Source organism: Pipistrellus hanaki, assembly GCF_964339955.1.
Source record: "Pipistrellus hanaki genome assembly, chromosome: 3".
Classification (NCBI taxonomy): Eukaryota; Metazoa; Chordata; class Mammalia; order Chiroptera; family Vespertilionidae; genus Pipistrellus; species Pipistrellus hanaki.
In genome coordinates this window covers 157,542,100-157,557,702 of record NC_140505.1, presented here as the reverse complement: position 1 = coordinate 157,557,702, position 15,603 = coordinate 157,542,100, and the positions used below count along the sequence as shown (strand labels likewise).

Here is a 15,603-nt window from a genome sequence, read left to right as displayed (position 1 = left end):
TCTTCTTTCCACACCTTTCAACCATCAAGGGGCTGGTGAAGAGCATTACTGAAACTAAACATTGACAACCCGCCACCCCGTTGGTTATCAGATCACAAGTTTGATTATAAATCTGAGGAAAACCTAGAAATGCCTTCCGTTATTTGAATTCCAGGAGGAAGTCCCACAAGAGACTTAGTTTATAAAGGTTAAGGAGCTCCCATACACTGAGTAATGCAGCATCCCTACGTGGTAGCATTGTTTATACAGGTCCCAGTGAAAGAGATACATGCCAGGTCTTTACAACAGAGGCCATCTGGCGTCAGAGATGAGAAGAGTGAAAAAATTCACCAATCCTAAAAAAAAAACATTAGCGAGTTGGGGCTGACATAAACAAACCACACAAGTTATTGGTAGTTGTTTCTTTTGCACTTTTCATTGAGATACATTGGGAACAAGCAGGTAAACACAGCCAGAGCCTGTAGGCTCGCAAGAGATTGGAAACGTGTGATATCATGCCAATGACAAAGTTGTATATTTGAGAAGCGGGATGACTCTCATCCCTGTAGTCATAGACATTTTAAAATCAATCGAGCATCCATTATGCCTTTTTTAATTATTAGACAATCTCACATTGCATATTAAAGTTTTTATTCCTTGGTAAGAATTTTAAGATCACAAAATAGTGTGGCAATATTTACGTAATAGAATTTATGGAGTGCTGAAAATACTAGAATATCAAGGTAACTTGTAGTTTATCTTCACATACTAAATTTTTTCTAAACCAGCTGGTTTCTTGCAGACAGCATTTATTTTTTTAAAATAATTTAAGACAGCATAAGCTTGTACCAAGCATAAGCATTGTAACAAAAGTGCAACTTTTCGGCAAATCCTCCCCAAGAGATATTTTAACTCAAAATATCATTAGCACATATTTTCTCCCTACAAAAATAGCATGTCAGACATCATTAATTGAATATATTAACAACTATGTACATAAGAGCCACCTTGTAGGCTAAGAGTTTAACGTTGTTTAAACACAGCGTTTGAGGCAAACAGTAGCAACAGCAGCAGCAAATGCACCAAACTGACTAAAAGACCCAGATATTTTCTTCACTCACAGTCAGACTGTTGTGTCTCACCCCTTACATAACATTCAAGTGAGATTTCTCACAGTGCTACCTTGGCAACAAACTAAAAATATCTAGACAAGGTCTTGGTTTAAGCCTTATTAAAAAAAAAAAAAAAAAAAAAAAAAAAAAAAAAAGCTTTCTTTGTGATTATCTGGTATCTGGTTTGGTCTCCAGAAAAATACATAGACTTGGAGATAGGAAGGCCTCACAGGACTTCATTCAAATCTTGACAGCATTTCCAATGAAAACAGACTAGTTTAATGCTTTCCTCCACTTCTGTGGTCAAACAGAATAAAGGACAAAGCATTTTGGACTTGTTTGTTTGTATGTTTTTTAGATTCAGTGCACATTCCTTTTTTTTTTTTTTTACAGGAAGATTATAAAAATTTAGGAAAAGGATGGATGAAATAATGGCAGGGTGGGAATAGATGCTCCCTCTCGCTCTATGCAAGCATTTATATAATGAAGATGGGTCAACTGATTCATGGTCAGTTTCTTAAAGTGCCAGCAAGTGCACTCAGGATGATTCTGGCCTTCCTCACCCAGGCGCTTCCCTGACTTAAGTTCTGACAATGGCCCAAACTCCGCGTCTGTTTAAAACAAGTGCAAATTACTAAGGGATAGCATTCAAACCGCTTCAGAATAGGTTGCTGACGGACGTGAGCAACTGCATCCTCTCCTCTTCCTCTTTGAAAAAATAACGTCTCTGAAAAAGCTACACATTACAAAATACTGAAGAGTAAAACTCAACGCTAAGAGATTATCCCTCTGTTTGCGGAAAGCCTCTTGAAGCAGCCAGGACAGCTTTGAGTCACTGACAGATAACTCTGCGGTTCCAAGTCAGCTCCTTGGCCACCGTCACCCCCACCCCCACCCTTTCCCTTCCCACCCTGGTTCCATTGGCTCACCGCAGAGCAGACCCTTCTGACTTCCTAGAGAATCAGGGGTCTGCGTTTTAAAAGAAAATGAAACAGGCCTAAAGGCAGGCAAAACTTATTTGGGGGGGAGTTCTTTAAAAAAAAAAAGAGAGAGAGAGAGAGAGAGAGAGAGACTATCAAGCTAAGAGGTCCTTTTGCAGCTAGCTGGTGGGGAAGAGATGTTAGTGTGCTGGAGGGTGGGGTGGTGGAAGATGAGCAAAACAGGAACCCCCAATACACACAACACACCTGTTTGTTTTTTTAAAGCCTGGCGTGCATCTATGACACCTCCTCCCTTAAACAACCTATAGGGTGTGTTTTAACGTATTCATATCATTCTTCCGCGCGAACCCTGGAGCGCCAGGCCTCAGGGGGCTTTCTTTCCTGGCTGCGAGGCATCTTCCTGAGCTGAGCTCTCGGGCTTCCCGTGCTCGCGGGGGCCGGCGAAGGGCAGGTGGGTGCGGCCGTGCGGGTGCGGGGGGTGCAGCGCCCCCGGGGGTGCCACCTCGTGCGGCGGCAGCAGGGTGGCGGCGGCGGCGCCCGCCTTCTCGGGCGGGGGCGACAGCACGGAGGACAGGCAGGGGAAGGCGGCGGCGGCGGCGGCGGCAGCGGCTGCAGCGGCGGCGGCGGCCGGGGTGTGGATGCCGGGGTACAGCAGCGGGAACGGGGCGGCGGGGTACAGGTACTTGTCCAGGCCGCTCTTGTCCAGGAAGGGCTGCATGTAGGCGGCCGCGGCGGCCGAGGGCGAGAGGAAGTAGAAGGGCAGGCAGAAGGGGGCGGCGGCGGCGGCCGCGGGCTGCGCGAAGGGCGCGCCCCCGCCTCCGCCGAAGGCCACCAGCGAGCTGAGCAGCGCGGCGTCGGGTCTCAGCAGCGCGGCGGCCGCGGCGGCGGCGGCGGCGGCGGCGGGGTCGGGCCCCAGGAGCGCGGTGGCCGCGTCCGCCGCCCCGCCCCCGGCGGCGTCCAGCTTCATCCTCTTGGGCGCGGGCGAGTCCTCGCCGGGGGGCTCCTGCTTGATGGCGACGCGGCTCGCCCCCGCGCACTGGCCCCGCTCGCGGTCGGGCCGGGCCTCGGCCTCGCCGCCGTAGCCGCTGTCGGTGTCCGTGTCGTTCTCAGCCGCCAGCTCGGCGGCGCCGGGCTGAGTCCGCTGGATGACGGGCACGCAGTGGGCCGGGGGCTCCAGCTTCTGGCCCGCGCGCTCCGGGCCGGGGGCGGCGGCCTTGGCCCCGGCGGCGGGGGCGGGGGCGGCCGGGGGCGCGCCGGGGGGGCCCTTGCCCAGGGGGACCTGTTGCGCCAGCAGCGGCGGGGCGGGCAGGAACTGGGTGGCCACGGCGTGCAAGTGGTTGATGAGCTGCACGCACCGCGGCTCCCTGGGCGTCCAGCTCTCAAAGCGGGAGAGGTATTGCAAGACTTCTTTGGCGCATGTTTGAAATCCCGAGTGGAACGCGTCCAAGTCGGACTGAATGGGCGATTTCAGAGATCGCTCCCCTAGGATGAGGAGGAGGGGGGTGGAGGGGGGTGGGGGGGGTGGGGGGACGGGAATGGAGGCGAGAAGAAGAAAAAAAAAACACACCGACGTGAAAACATCTGCTTATCACGTGGGCCCTGCACTGACTAAAGGGATCTTGCTTTTCCCCCTGTATTCCAGTGATATAATCCACCGGTTGCAGAGGAGGGGGTGGGGGGTGGGGAGGCGGTCGCGGGGGTGGGGAGCAGGGGGGCGCTCTACTCCCAGCTGAAAAACCCCAGTGGAGAGGGTGCGATCGCCACTTTTTTTTTTTTTTTTTTTTAATTCCTCTGAGTTCTGCTGAAAGCCTCTAGGATGCTTCAGGAAATGGGCACTTTCCAATGAAGGGAAAGTCTAAGCCATTTCACAAATGAGAGTGAGCTCCTGGGCCCGCGGAAGGAGGTGGGGGTGGGGAGAGAGAGTCCTAACACTGCTCCTCTGTGGGCTGCCCGGCTTCCTGGGGTGGATTGGCCTCCCTGAAAGGACTTACCATTCTGTAAAGCAATTATCTTCTGATGCTGCTGCTCCGTTAAGGCTGTTAAAGCTTTTAAGTGTTTCAAAGTTAATTCCAAGACTACTGCTTTCTCCAGATGCCCCAGAGTCTGCGTTGGTGCAAGAGAGAGAATGGGGCACTTGGTGACTTAAAAACACACATTTGGCTTGACCGGCTCCCCATTCAGCACAAGCAACTCAAGCAAACACTTACTATTCCTATACTTCTTGAGCTTTCCACAAGACAGGTTATAGATGATCCCCCCCCCCTTCAGTTATGAGCACCTACTCCCGAGTTTGTGGGAAACTATACACTATAGCATAACTTGGAAGGCATCTGATATTTACATTTATTCTTATATCTCTGGGAGTAGCGAGGACCAGGCTATATTCACAAGCCCTTGGAGAGCAGCAAAGAAGGAAAATGTGCATCTTACTGTCAACTTCAGATGTTCAGGCAGTAAATCTTTCAGCTGAGCAATGCATTCATTAATCCGGTCTCTTCTCTTCTTTTCTATCAATCTATGCGGTAATTTATAGGTATCCTTAATAGGTGCGAGTCATGGAAGAGAGAAAACACTAAGATAAACATGTATTTCAATATCCCCCACCACCCAAAACACACACTGTGTGATAAACTATGCCCAAAGAAACCTCTTTCCCCTGGACTGCTCTGAAATGAAATTTAAATTCAGGTATGATGTTCAAGCTCCCCCTGAGAGTATCCAGCAAACCACTTAAAATTCACAGTCCGGGAAGCTCTAGGGCTGGAATGTATTTGCCGGCAGAGATTCGCCGCCTGAAATCAATGGCCCTAATTAACTATCCAGGCAGGTTATAAGGGAACATCGGAAACTTCCTCTTACCTTGCTATCGTCTCGCTTCATGCTCCTTTTGGGTTTACACATATACAAAGAGGAATAGTCCAGGCTGCAAAAACAGAAATCAGCATCAGGCACCCATTCGGGAGGGGGCTCTGCCCTCGCCCGCTCCATACCACTTTCTTGAGAAGAAGAAGAAGGAGGAGAAAAAAAAAATCAAACGGAAGCCCAGACAAGATAGTCGCAAGGGTGCGTGCACCTTACCCTATAAAATCCCTATGTTCCAGTAACTGTCTCTCTTGCAAACGAGGAATTCCTTCGTCCATGTTCCACCGCTGTCCGTGTTTCCTCTGTTTCGCTTTTTTTTTTTTGGGGGGGGGTGTCCCCTGTTCTATGATCGGTGGGACGGTAGCTTGGAGAGATCTTGGGGGGATCTGCGCGTCTCCAGTCTCTCCTCTCCCTCTTCAGTGCAGGGCTGAAAGTGTGAAGCGGTCGGTCCCCCCTGCCGCCGCGCTCGCCCTCCTGCACACAGACGCATACACTCGCACCCGCACTCCCGCCGGCCCCTCGGCGCTGCTGGTAGTTTGCTCTCACTCCGGGCAGTGTTTGGCCACAGGGCACGCGCGTCGCCGGCCAGACCAGCACCCGGCTCACGTGCGGAACGTACCATCCGCGGTCTGGCCCGGAGGGGGGCGGGAGGGGAGGGGCCGGGCCGGGAGGGGGCGTCGGGAGAAGTCTGCCAGGGAGAGCGAGCGGCGGGAGGGAGGGAGGGAGGGGGGCGGGGACACCTGATCAGGGCCACCGGAAAGGAAAAACAACTTCAGCCAAGCTCTTCATCTTCCCAAAGGCGCTGCAGTCAGCTGGGAGAGGAAGAGGGGTGCCGCTGGGGGTGTGGGGGGGTGCGGGGCAGCCAGGGCTTCCTCAGCTCGGAAATGTGACTCCCTCAGTCCTTCCGTCATTACGGTGCAGGAACAGGAACGTGAACGTGGCTTTTTTTTGCTTTGCCACCGACTGTGCTTGTTGGTTTGGACCAGGGAAAGGAAAGAGAAAGAGAATTCGCGGTGGGTAAACTTCAGTCCAGAAGGAAATTTGGGGAGACTTGTTTGCACACTGTTCAGTGGCCTGGGGGGGGGACCCTTTAGCCTTGGCCCCGACAAGAGACAACTTGAAACCCTCTCCCATAAAGGCTTGAAGATAAATCAGAATGTCCCTGGGTCAGAATGTCGCAATCCAAGAGAGTCTTTGGGCGACAGTGTCCCTGGGCCACCCAAACTTCCCGCAGCCGCCGGAATTGCGGTGCCACTAATCGCAGCGGCGGATGACGTTCGGGGCCTCGGGAGCTCCCGGAGGAGCGCGGCAGGGAGGAGGGAGAGAGGGAGGGAGGAAGGGGAGGAGAGGGGGTGGCACGAGAGGGGCTGCCGCGGAGAAGCTCTGCAGCAGTATCTCGCCCGCTCAACTCCGCCGCCCCTCCGCGCCCGGGAGGCGCTGCGAGCTTCCTCTCCCTTCCTCTCCCCCCTCGTGCGATAAGCGGCGCCGGGAGCGTGCGGAGCCCACGTTTACTACCGCTGGCACCTCCGAAGCCTCCCTCCTTAATCCCGTCTCCAACGGGGACCAGCACAGGGCCAGCAACGTGATCCGACCTGCCGCCGCGGCTGCCACATCACTGCGCGGGGAACCCGGGGCGCGCGCGCGCGGGCAGGCGGGCGGGCGCGCTCCCTGCTCCCCCTGCAGCCCGGGCGACTCCGAGAGGAAGCGCGGGCCAGCGGGAGCCGGGCTTACCTCCACCCCCCTCCCCCGGCCCAGCCCGGGAACGTGACTCAGTGCCAGTGAGAGTTCCCAGGAGGTGCTGGAGATGTGCACCGACCCTGACCAGCGGCAAAGGGCCTTGGAAGCCAAGGGCAAGCAGATCCTGCGGGAATCCCAGGTCTCCCGCCCCAAGGTCTGCGGGAGCGGGATGGAGATGGATGTGGATAGATCTAAAACCAAAGATGTATATGGATAGATCTAAGACCGAAGGTCTCTCCTCTCTGTGCCCACATTCTCCCGGGTGTCCCCCCGACACAGTCGTTATTGCCAGCGGCACGTGAACCGAGAGAAGGACGCCGAATGCACACGCACCCGGGCGCGGCGGGGGCTGGGGCTGTCAACGACGTGTCCCTCGGCTCGCCCCGCGGGGCGCGGGTTCCGGGGACAGATCTGGGTCGCGGGGAGCGGCGGCGGGGCGGTCACGTGTCTGCAGAAGTCGCGTCTCCTCCCGGCCTCCCTCCCTCCCGGAGCCGCCCGCCCGGCCGCGGTGCGCGCCGCCGCTGCAGTCTCCCGAGTCCGGGGCGGGGACGCGCGCCGTGTCTGGCTCCGTGACTCCGGCGGCGGCCCAAGCTCACCCCGGCGGGAGGAGACGCTCGCGGCCCGTCCACTGTAGAGGGCCTTTTAAGGTCGCTCGATTTCCTCCAATAGGGGGACTGACTTTGCACCAACAGACAATTTAACAATACTTAAAAAAGTATTTTTAAAAAATTTATGTTAAACCTCAATCTAGCCTTTCTCTTGTTTCCCAGGGGTTGGGTGATGAATTCCTTTTGGTGGGAAGGGCTGTTTGGAGCCCTAAACGTGGCCTATCCCTACAGTATTGTATCATTTTTTTCTTCTTCTAAATTGACCAAAAAAAGCCACCATGATGGGGATGGAAAGAATGCTGTTAAGATGAAAATTAAAAAATTAAAATACCAGTTTCCCTTAGAGGTTTGTAAATGGTTGGAGAAGGAAGAGAGTGTAAATGTTTCATCCGTAGCTAAATTTTCACTGGATGGCTGGAGCAATTAGTGAAAATGCAACCAAGACTGGGTCACTGTATCTGGGCCTTGCTGGGTGGAGTAGACAAGACAGAAGGCAGGCATCTATCTGATCAGTACAGACCTTATGACTAAGTCTGCGGCAGACCCCGGAAGGAGAGATAGAGAAAAAAGCCTCGTGGGTTATGGACATGTTCATTTTTGAAAGGACTTCCCTTGATATGAAATCACAGAGGCCTGTAGCTGCAAAGGAATCTTTTTATGTTATCACTTCTATCTCCTCTCCCCCTATCACCTTTGTCCTGGGTTTCCCTGCTTCTATAGCCAACATTTTTGTTTTCTCTTCCAGTCCTTTTCCTGATACCCAGCTCAGACTGTAAATGGAGTCCTTTCTAATTTAAGTAGAATATTTTCTAATGCTCAGTCTTTTTCTGCTGTCTTTCTTTCTCATGTCCATCTTTCTACTCTTGTCTCCCTTTTTCATTCCCCTTATGTTTTTCTCTTCCTATAGATCCTGTTAAGATAAATGTCTGCTGTTCCTCTTTCCCTGTAATTTTATTCTATTTGCTTTTTGTCTCTTTTTTTTTAAAAAAAAACTTTCACTTTGATGACTCCCTGCTTATTCACTACCCTTAAATTTGAGTCCTATTCATTGTCTTTCTCAAACTCATGCCTTCTGAATATCAGGCATAGCATAGTAATTGCCTCCAAATGTCCTTTTGCTTCAAGGAGGGCATAACAATAGTTCACAACTAGATAGCACTTGCAATTGGAGCACTAGACACCATTATAGTTAACTCATTAACCCTTTCTACAGCCCTACAAGATAGATACTATTATTGTCTCCATTCTACAGGTGAGAAAATAGAGAGAAAGGGAGGTTACAAAATGTGCCCAAGGACCCAGAGCCATGATTTAAGCCCTGACAGTGGGCTCCTGAGTCTGTGCCTTTAACTATTACCCCCTGTTATGACCAGTGAAGGCCAAGATCTAAATGTTAACCAGCTATCCAAGAGGTGTTCTTAAATTTATCGGAGTGGGAATGTGCCCATGTGTTGTCATGTTTGTGTGTGTGCACGTGAGCAATTTGGGAGAGAGATGGAGAAGGGAGAAACAGCATTGGAGCTGATAGTAGAGAAAGAAAAAGATATAAGAAAAAGAAGGATGATAGTCTTTTGTCAATGAATGAGGCACTGGGCATCTAGCTCCAAATTTATTGATTCAATTCCTATTTAATTGTTATAATGTCATATAGAGGGGCAGATGGAAGTACAGTTTAGAAAAGGCTAATGGTGACCAGTTGGTCACCATTTCCACTGAGCAAACCAAGCCAAATTCTAATGTGAAGGCTCAGGTGAGGAATAGGAAAAGTTCACTTGTGGTGAGGTTAGAAAAAGGGGGGGGGGGGGGGAAATCCCGGTCTCACAAAGGAACAGAGGACAGAATACCCTCTCTGGGTATGTCTAAAAATAGGTTGAGTCTTATCTTCTTAGAAAGGTTTAATACCATCCTGCTGAAAGCCAAGGAGATACAAGATGAGCTCAAAGCCTCTTTGAGCCTATAATTAAAGAATGTTGTGATGCCTTGCTTTCAATTAAAGATACCCATCTTTCTCCTTTTAATAGGTGAGAGAGAAGCAGCTTCCATTGCCTTTCTCTGGTTAAGTAGAGGAATCATTGCCTACAGAGACTCCAATGAAAGGGAACACTTATCCCAGTTCTTCCCTCCCTCCCCTCAGCCCACCTAAGTGTTCTAAGCCCCACACTCATATTCTTCTAGTGTCTTTGCAAAGTCTTATCATGTTTGCTTGCAAAGTCTTGGATTTCCAGTAGAAACAGAACTCTCCTGAGAGGATTCGTTTCCACAGAGAAGAGAGGCTTTCTGCCTCTTTTGGGTTTTGCAAGCCCTTCTGCTGTCCTAGAGGGAGGAGGTGACGAGGGTGTTTTGGGACCCTGGGTCTGATTCGAACTTACTGTGCAGCTCTCGTGGCCTCAGAGGCCCCAGATTTGCTCAGGATGGTAGAGTTTCCAGCCTGTACTGCTGTGAAAATGTCCCATCAAGATGGGCAGATGACTTTTTTTAAATTACTAAATATTTTTATTGATATCAGAGAGGCAGGGAGAGAGAGATAGAAACATCAATGATGTGAGAGAATCATTGATCGGCTGCATACAGCACGCCCCACACTAGGGACCAAGGCCACAACCCAGGCATGTGCTCTGACTGGGAATTGAACCATGACCTCCTGGTTCATAGGTCGACACTCAACCACTGAGCCACGCCGGCCCAGCAGCAAATGCCTTTCTTAATCACCTCTTTTTGATGTGGTGGACAAGAATTTATACATAGTCTATATCAGTGTTTCCCAAACTTCTCTCATGATGAGAATCACCTGGTGGAGTTGTTAAAACACAGATTCCTGAATCCCAACTAAGAAGTGCTAAACTAGAATTTTTGAGAACATATAGGTAAAATTGCATACCTACCTTAGTGCTCTGTATATAAAATCTGTCTTAGAGCACTAGTTAAGTATACAATTTTACCTATATGTTCCCAAAAATTCTAGTTTAGCACTTCTTAGTTGGGATTCAGGAATCTGTGTTTTAACAACTCCACCAGGTGATTCTCATCATGAGAGAAGTTTGGGAAACACTGGTCTATATCATTTTCACACAAAAGAGAAATGTACCCCATTAAGTGGAGCTTATAGAAATCTAAAAGAACATTGAGGGTTGACACTAAAATCAAGGTGGGATGCAGAGGGAGGGCTGGACAGAGCGGGATGATGGATCAGGGATGTGTGAAAGCTCCCCTAGGAATCCCTTTCCTGGGTATGCACACTGCTTCCAGGCAGGGTGGTTAGTGTTGTCGGGCACGCCACCGCAAGAAGCCACCTCATAGAAGGATCTCAAGAGGAAGGGAGAACCAGCTGCTACTCACCAGAGGTCAAATCTGCTTTAAAATATTGATAATGCTATTTGCTGAAGATACAAGAGTTAGAATCCCCCAATAGAGGGTTGGATTTTCCAGTTATGGACAGTTACCAGGAATAGTACAGTATCCCTGTTTAATTTGTCAAAGAACTTAGGTCTCTGTAGACTACAAACTACAAAGTCTTTGTAGACTACAAACTACAAACTACTGCGTGTTTATGGTTGTAAACATACACGAATCACATTTTACATTTATGTAACACAACTCAATACATTGATACACTTAGTGTTTGCATAGCACCCAGGCACAGATGAAGTTGAGTTTAGGAAATGAGTTTCAATGCTGAAATCACTGTTTTTGTATTTACGTGATCATCACACACACTCACTTGGATGGTCCTGAACTTGCCATACGTTCAACGCTTCTGGAGTTTTTTATCTACAAAAGACAGAAGGATGCTAGTGTTCCACACTCCTAATGTTTTGTTCCCTCTTCACCATCTGCCCACAAGGTTGCCTCCTGGTCCTCAGGTGGCTGCTGGAGCTCCTTCAGGGATGGGTAAAAGGGTGCCCCTAGCTGAGCGAGTCTTTTATAAAGGGCTTTCCTGTAAGTTTCACCCAATGACTTCCAATTATATCTTATCTCCAATCCCATTCCAGGGGGGACGAAAAACAGTTTCCTAGCCGAGGCTCCCTCAACAATGTAGGGTTCTTTCAGTAAAGAGGGAGCAGAGGTCAGATACTGGGTTGGCACTGGCCATCTGGGGGGTGGTCCGGTGAAAGGAAATGGCTTGTTCAGGTCCTCTTCCTTTTTTCATCACTGGGTCTTTCCCCCCAACTATGCCATATGTGTTGGCAATGCCCCTTTATTGTATGAGGGTATTTAATACCCATTTCAGCCTTTCCATCTGCAATTGCACAAACTTAATTAACTCCTTAAGCACATGCTTTTTAAATCTGTATTTTTAATTTTTTTATTTTTTTTTTTAGTTCTAATAATTGCAGAAATCTGCTTAGGGAGGAAATTCAACAGGGTTTGCTCTCCTTCCTGCAGAATGCAAATTGCAACTGCATGTTTTCTGGGAAACGATTGTCTTCCTTTTTATGTGGCGGCATCTGTCCCATTTGTTCTGTGTCTGTGGCTGTGCCTTCTGCCTGCCGTTTGAGCTGAAGAGAGAAACTCCCAGCAGAAACGCACTCTCTGATAGCTTCCACCTGCATGTAGCTAGGACTTCGCTCTCCCTCTGCTTCAGGCCACATGGATGAGCCTACAATAGTTTTAGGGTCAGAGGGTGAGGAGAAGAGCTTTGTGATTGAGCTGGGTTCTGGAGTAGATGGAGGAGGAGAGAAGAGGCGGGTGAGTGCACTAGCATGGAAGCAGAGGGGCCAGTCCCTGAGACTGGAATCCAGATGTGAACTCCAGAAGAGAATGCATCTCGGGGCACTTTCGTGTGGACAGGTGTTCAGACCGGCATAGTAGGAAGATTGTTTGGTTCTCTTAATCCTTTGAACTAGGCTCCATTTTAACTTTGCTTCATGGGCGGACAAACTCAGGTTTGGAAACTTAAGGGAACTTGACTTTGCCACGTAGTAAATAGCAAAGCCAGGCAATAGGGACCCTGAGGCGTGAGGTGTGCTGCTGCGTACTGTCACCTGCAGGAGTCTAGGGTTCTAGCAGTCACCTTCTCTCAGCTCCTGAAGCCTTTCACTTCCCTTGGTAAAGCCACCTCAGGTGAGGGGAGCCTTTGCCAGAGGTGTTTAGAGATGGGGAGGATGGTGGGAGGGGGCATTCTTGCTCCCATTCTAGTTGTGGAGTGGTGTTGCTGATATTAGAGTTGAAAATTTTGGAGGTATTTTTCTAAAGATAAAGGTTGTGGTTGGCTCACTGGACAAAACTGACCAATCTATTGGAATCTGCTATTTGGTCCTCGTCCATTAAGTGAATATTTACTGTGCTTTTATTTTTATTTTTTAAAAAATATATCTTATTGATTTTTTACAGAGAGGAAGAGAGAGGAATAGAGTTAGAAACGTTGATAAGAGAGAAACATCAGCTGCTTCCTGCACACCTCCTTCTGGGGATGTGCCTGCAACCATGGTACATGCTGTTGACCAGAATCAAACCCAGGACCTTTCAGTCTGCAGGTCGACTCTCTGTCCACTGAGCCAAACCAGTTAGGGCTATTTCCTGTGCTTTTTGATGCCATATACTGTGATGAGCATTAGGGAGTCCTTATCTTCAAGAACCTTCCAATGTAACGGGTCATAATTTCTCAACGAGAAGAGGTCACCAAGAAGGATGAGTAGCTGTCCTAAAGCTATTTCATGTTCCAAAGGCAGTACTTTGGTGCATTTGAGATACACGTGCAGCTATGCTTCTGTAATAATTATTCCGGAAAGTGCAGTGATCTTAGCCTGGATAAGCCTTGTCCTGCTATAATCAAAATACTCCTGGATGGAAAGGTGGGCAGGGAAAATGCCCTCCGCCCTGCTCCCATAGGCTATCTATACCATCACTACCCTCCCCCAGTTTGCCTTCACTGCCTGATGTTGGTGGGAATGCCTTTTCCATCCCCACCCCCTCCAAAACATATTCATTTTGCATACTCTTGATCTGCTCTGTCTCCAGACCTGCCAGCTTCCATTACCCATGCTGTGATCTCTTCTCGTGGCTCAGTGTTTGAACTTCCTCTGTTTGGTATTTGAATGTAAACTCTGCCCTGTGGATTGTAAGTTGGTTTGCTCCCTTGGTGCTCCCTACCCTACAGTCTCTGGTAAGAAGCTCCTGCTCCATCCCCGCCCTCAGCCCTCACCCTGACTCCAGCTGGGTGGTCATTGCCCTAGCAGGTTTCTTTGGGGAGGAGACTTGGACAGAACTTGAACTAATTTTCTCTGTTCTGGAGCAGTTTTGAAAATGATTTTAAAAAAATGAGTAGAATTAAAATTCTCTAGGGCAGTGGTCGGCAAACTGCGGCTCTCGAGCCACATGCAGCTCTCTGGAGCTGCGGTTTGCTGCTCTGTTGAGTAATGAGTTTGCAGACCAATGACCTAGACTCTGGATTCCAATAATTACAGGCTGTTGTTGTTCCTTGGGATTAAGCCCCTATCCCAGTGGTCGGCAAACTCATTAGTCAACAGAGTGGCTTGCAAGCTGCAGTTTGCCCACCACTGCTCTAAACCAAGCCCCTGTAACTTCTCACCCCATATACTGTAAGAATGTCTTACCTGCCTCTAACAGTTGGGGTTTGGTAAGGAAAACAGAAGCCACTCTAGCTATTTCCAGTAGGAAGGGTTTAAAGGAGGAGATTAGAAGCATACATAACTTTGGACCCATAAGCTGGGGGAATCAAGGTCGGGAAGAACTGCTGCTGACTTTCAGGAGATGTTGAGAGTCAGATGTTTCAGGGCAACCTGATTGCCACTGAGCTCAGCGGCCTGCCTTGCTGAAGAGGCCAACTTGCAGGAGCTCGCCTGGAAGCCACTGTCAACCTCACATTTGCACACAGCTGCAGCTGCCACCGGAGAAATATGGTGTGCTGCTTCCACTTTCCACATCTGGCACCAGGGCCTCTCATTGGCATAATCTATGCTGGAACCCTGTGGGCAAGGGAGCATGGGAAATGTCACTCCCCAGCCTCTCGCCTGTGATGAGAGTCAGGTAGCAAAGTCAGTGGAGCTGAGGTTGAGTTGACCACAGACATCTCACACCTGATGTCTACTGTGTGTGCCTACCGTCTCCCTCCATCACACCTACTTCATTCCTGTATTATGACCAGATCAGTTTTCCTGTCCATATCACCCCCTTGATCAAAACCCTTTGTTTTCCATTCCCATTAGGTTAAAATAAAAATAAAAATTTTTGCCCTAGCCAGTTTGGCTCAGTGCATAGAGCGTCGGCCTGCGAACTGAAGGGTCCCAGGTTCAATTCCGGTTAAGGGCACATGTCCGGTTGCAGGCTCTGTTCCCAGTTGGTTGCTTGTAGAAGGCAGCCAATCAATGATGCTCTCATTGATATTTCTCTTTCTCTCTCTCTCCCTCTCTTTTCTTCTCTGAAATCAATAAAAATATGTTAAAAAAAATTATTCAGTGGCCTGGAAGATACTGTATGTGATTTGGCCCCTGCCAGCATCGTTCATCTCATCTCTCTTCCTCTGTTTCTATACTCAAACATACTGGCTTTCTTTTAATTTTTATTTTTTTTAAATATGCTCTGCTTTTTCAGGAGCTTCACGAATGCTGTCCCAACTGTTTGGAATGCTTTTTCCCACTTCCCCAACCTCTGCCAACACTCTCCTCCTCCTCCTCCTCCTCCTCCTCCTCCTCCTCCTCCTCCTCCTCCTCCTCCTCCTCCTCTTCCTTCTCCTCCTTTTCCTCCTCCTCTTCTTTCTCCTCCTCCAGCTGGCATCTGAAGCATCACTTTCTCCAGGAAGCTTCCTCTGAGTTCCTAGACCAGGTTTGTCTCCTTCTCTCAGCTCCTTTGTACCTTGTAATTCTCTTCATCACACTCACCCTGATTGGAAGATTCCCAAGACTTCTCCCGCTACTGTGTGTGCCTACCATCTCCCTCCATCTCCGTGTCTGTATCTCCCGTTAGTGTGGAAGCCCCAAGAGGACAGCCACCTGAATTATTTGCTGCCATATCCCCATTGCCCAGCACAGCACTGAGCACAGGACCCTCGGCTGCTTTCCTGAATGACTCCTGGAGGCGCTCCACCAGGTCATGTATGAACTGAAGCCCTGGGTCAGGGAAAGGCTTGAATGACAACTCCTAACCCAGCCACATAGCATTTGAAGGTCCTCTACCTGCTTGAGGTGGGGAAATAACGTTGCTGATACCCTCAGATCCCACTCCTAGGCTTTGTGTATATTGGCGCTGCTCTTATGGGCAGGAGCGCCCTCACTGTTTCTTTCTTGGCCTCCCCAGGCATGGGAGAGTAGGAAATAGAGAGCATGAAGGATGGCCGGGTGCTCCTGATAGAGCAGGAAACCCTGGAGTCTGGCCTTTAGCAACATGGTGGGCACTTCTGCTGGGGGC

The 15,603-nt window shown here is 49.6% G+C and overlaps 1 protein-coding gene across 1 annotated transcript; it reads right to left on the bottom strand.

Moving 5' to 3' along the window:
* Window positions 1–613: 613 nt before the first annotated feature.
* Window positions 614–5,534, bottom strand: BHLHE41 (basic helix-loop-helix family member e41). The gene is made up of 5 exons (XM_084877250.1): window positions 5,111–5,534; window positions 4,892–4,955; window positions 4,463–4,570; window positions 4,024–4,135; window positions 614–3,514 (listed from the first exon to the last, which is right to left on the bottom strand). The coding sequence occupies exons 1-5, from the start codon at window positions 5,170–5,172 to the stop codon at window positions 2,397–2,399; spliced, it is 1,464 nt and encodes a 487-aa protein (XP_084733376.1). The 5' UTR covers window positions 5,173–5,534; the 3' UTR covers window positions 614–2,396.
* Window positions 5,535–15,603: the final 10,069 nt, after the last annotated feature.

Excerpts from the sequence above, each read along its gene's own strand:
- BHLHE41 (XM_084877250.1), bottom strand. The coding sequence starts at position 5,172 with ATGGACGAAGGAATTCCTCGTTTGCAAGAGAGACAGTTACTGGAACAT. Across the intron at positions 4,136-4,462 it reads CTGAACATCTGAAGTTGACA|ACTCTGGGGCATCTGGAGAA; the intron begins GTAAGATGCACA and ends GCACCAACGCAG. Across the intron at positions 3,515-4,023 it reads GATAATTGCTTTACAGAATG|GGGAGCGATCTCTGAAATCG; the intron begins GTAAGTCCTTTC and ends TCCTCATCCTAG.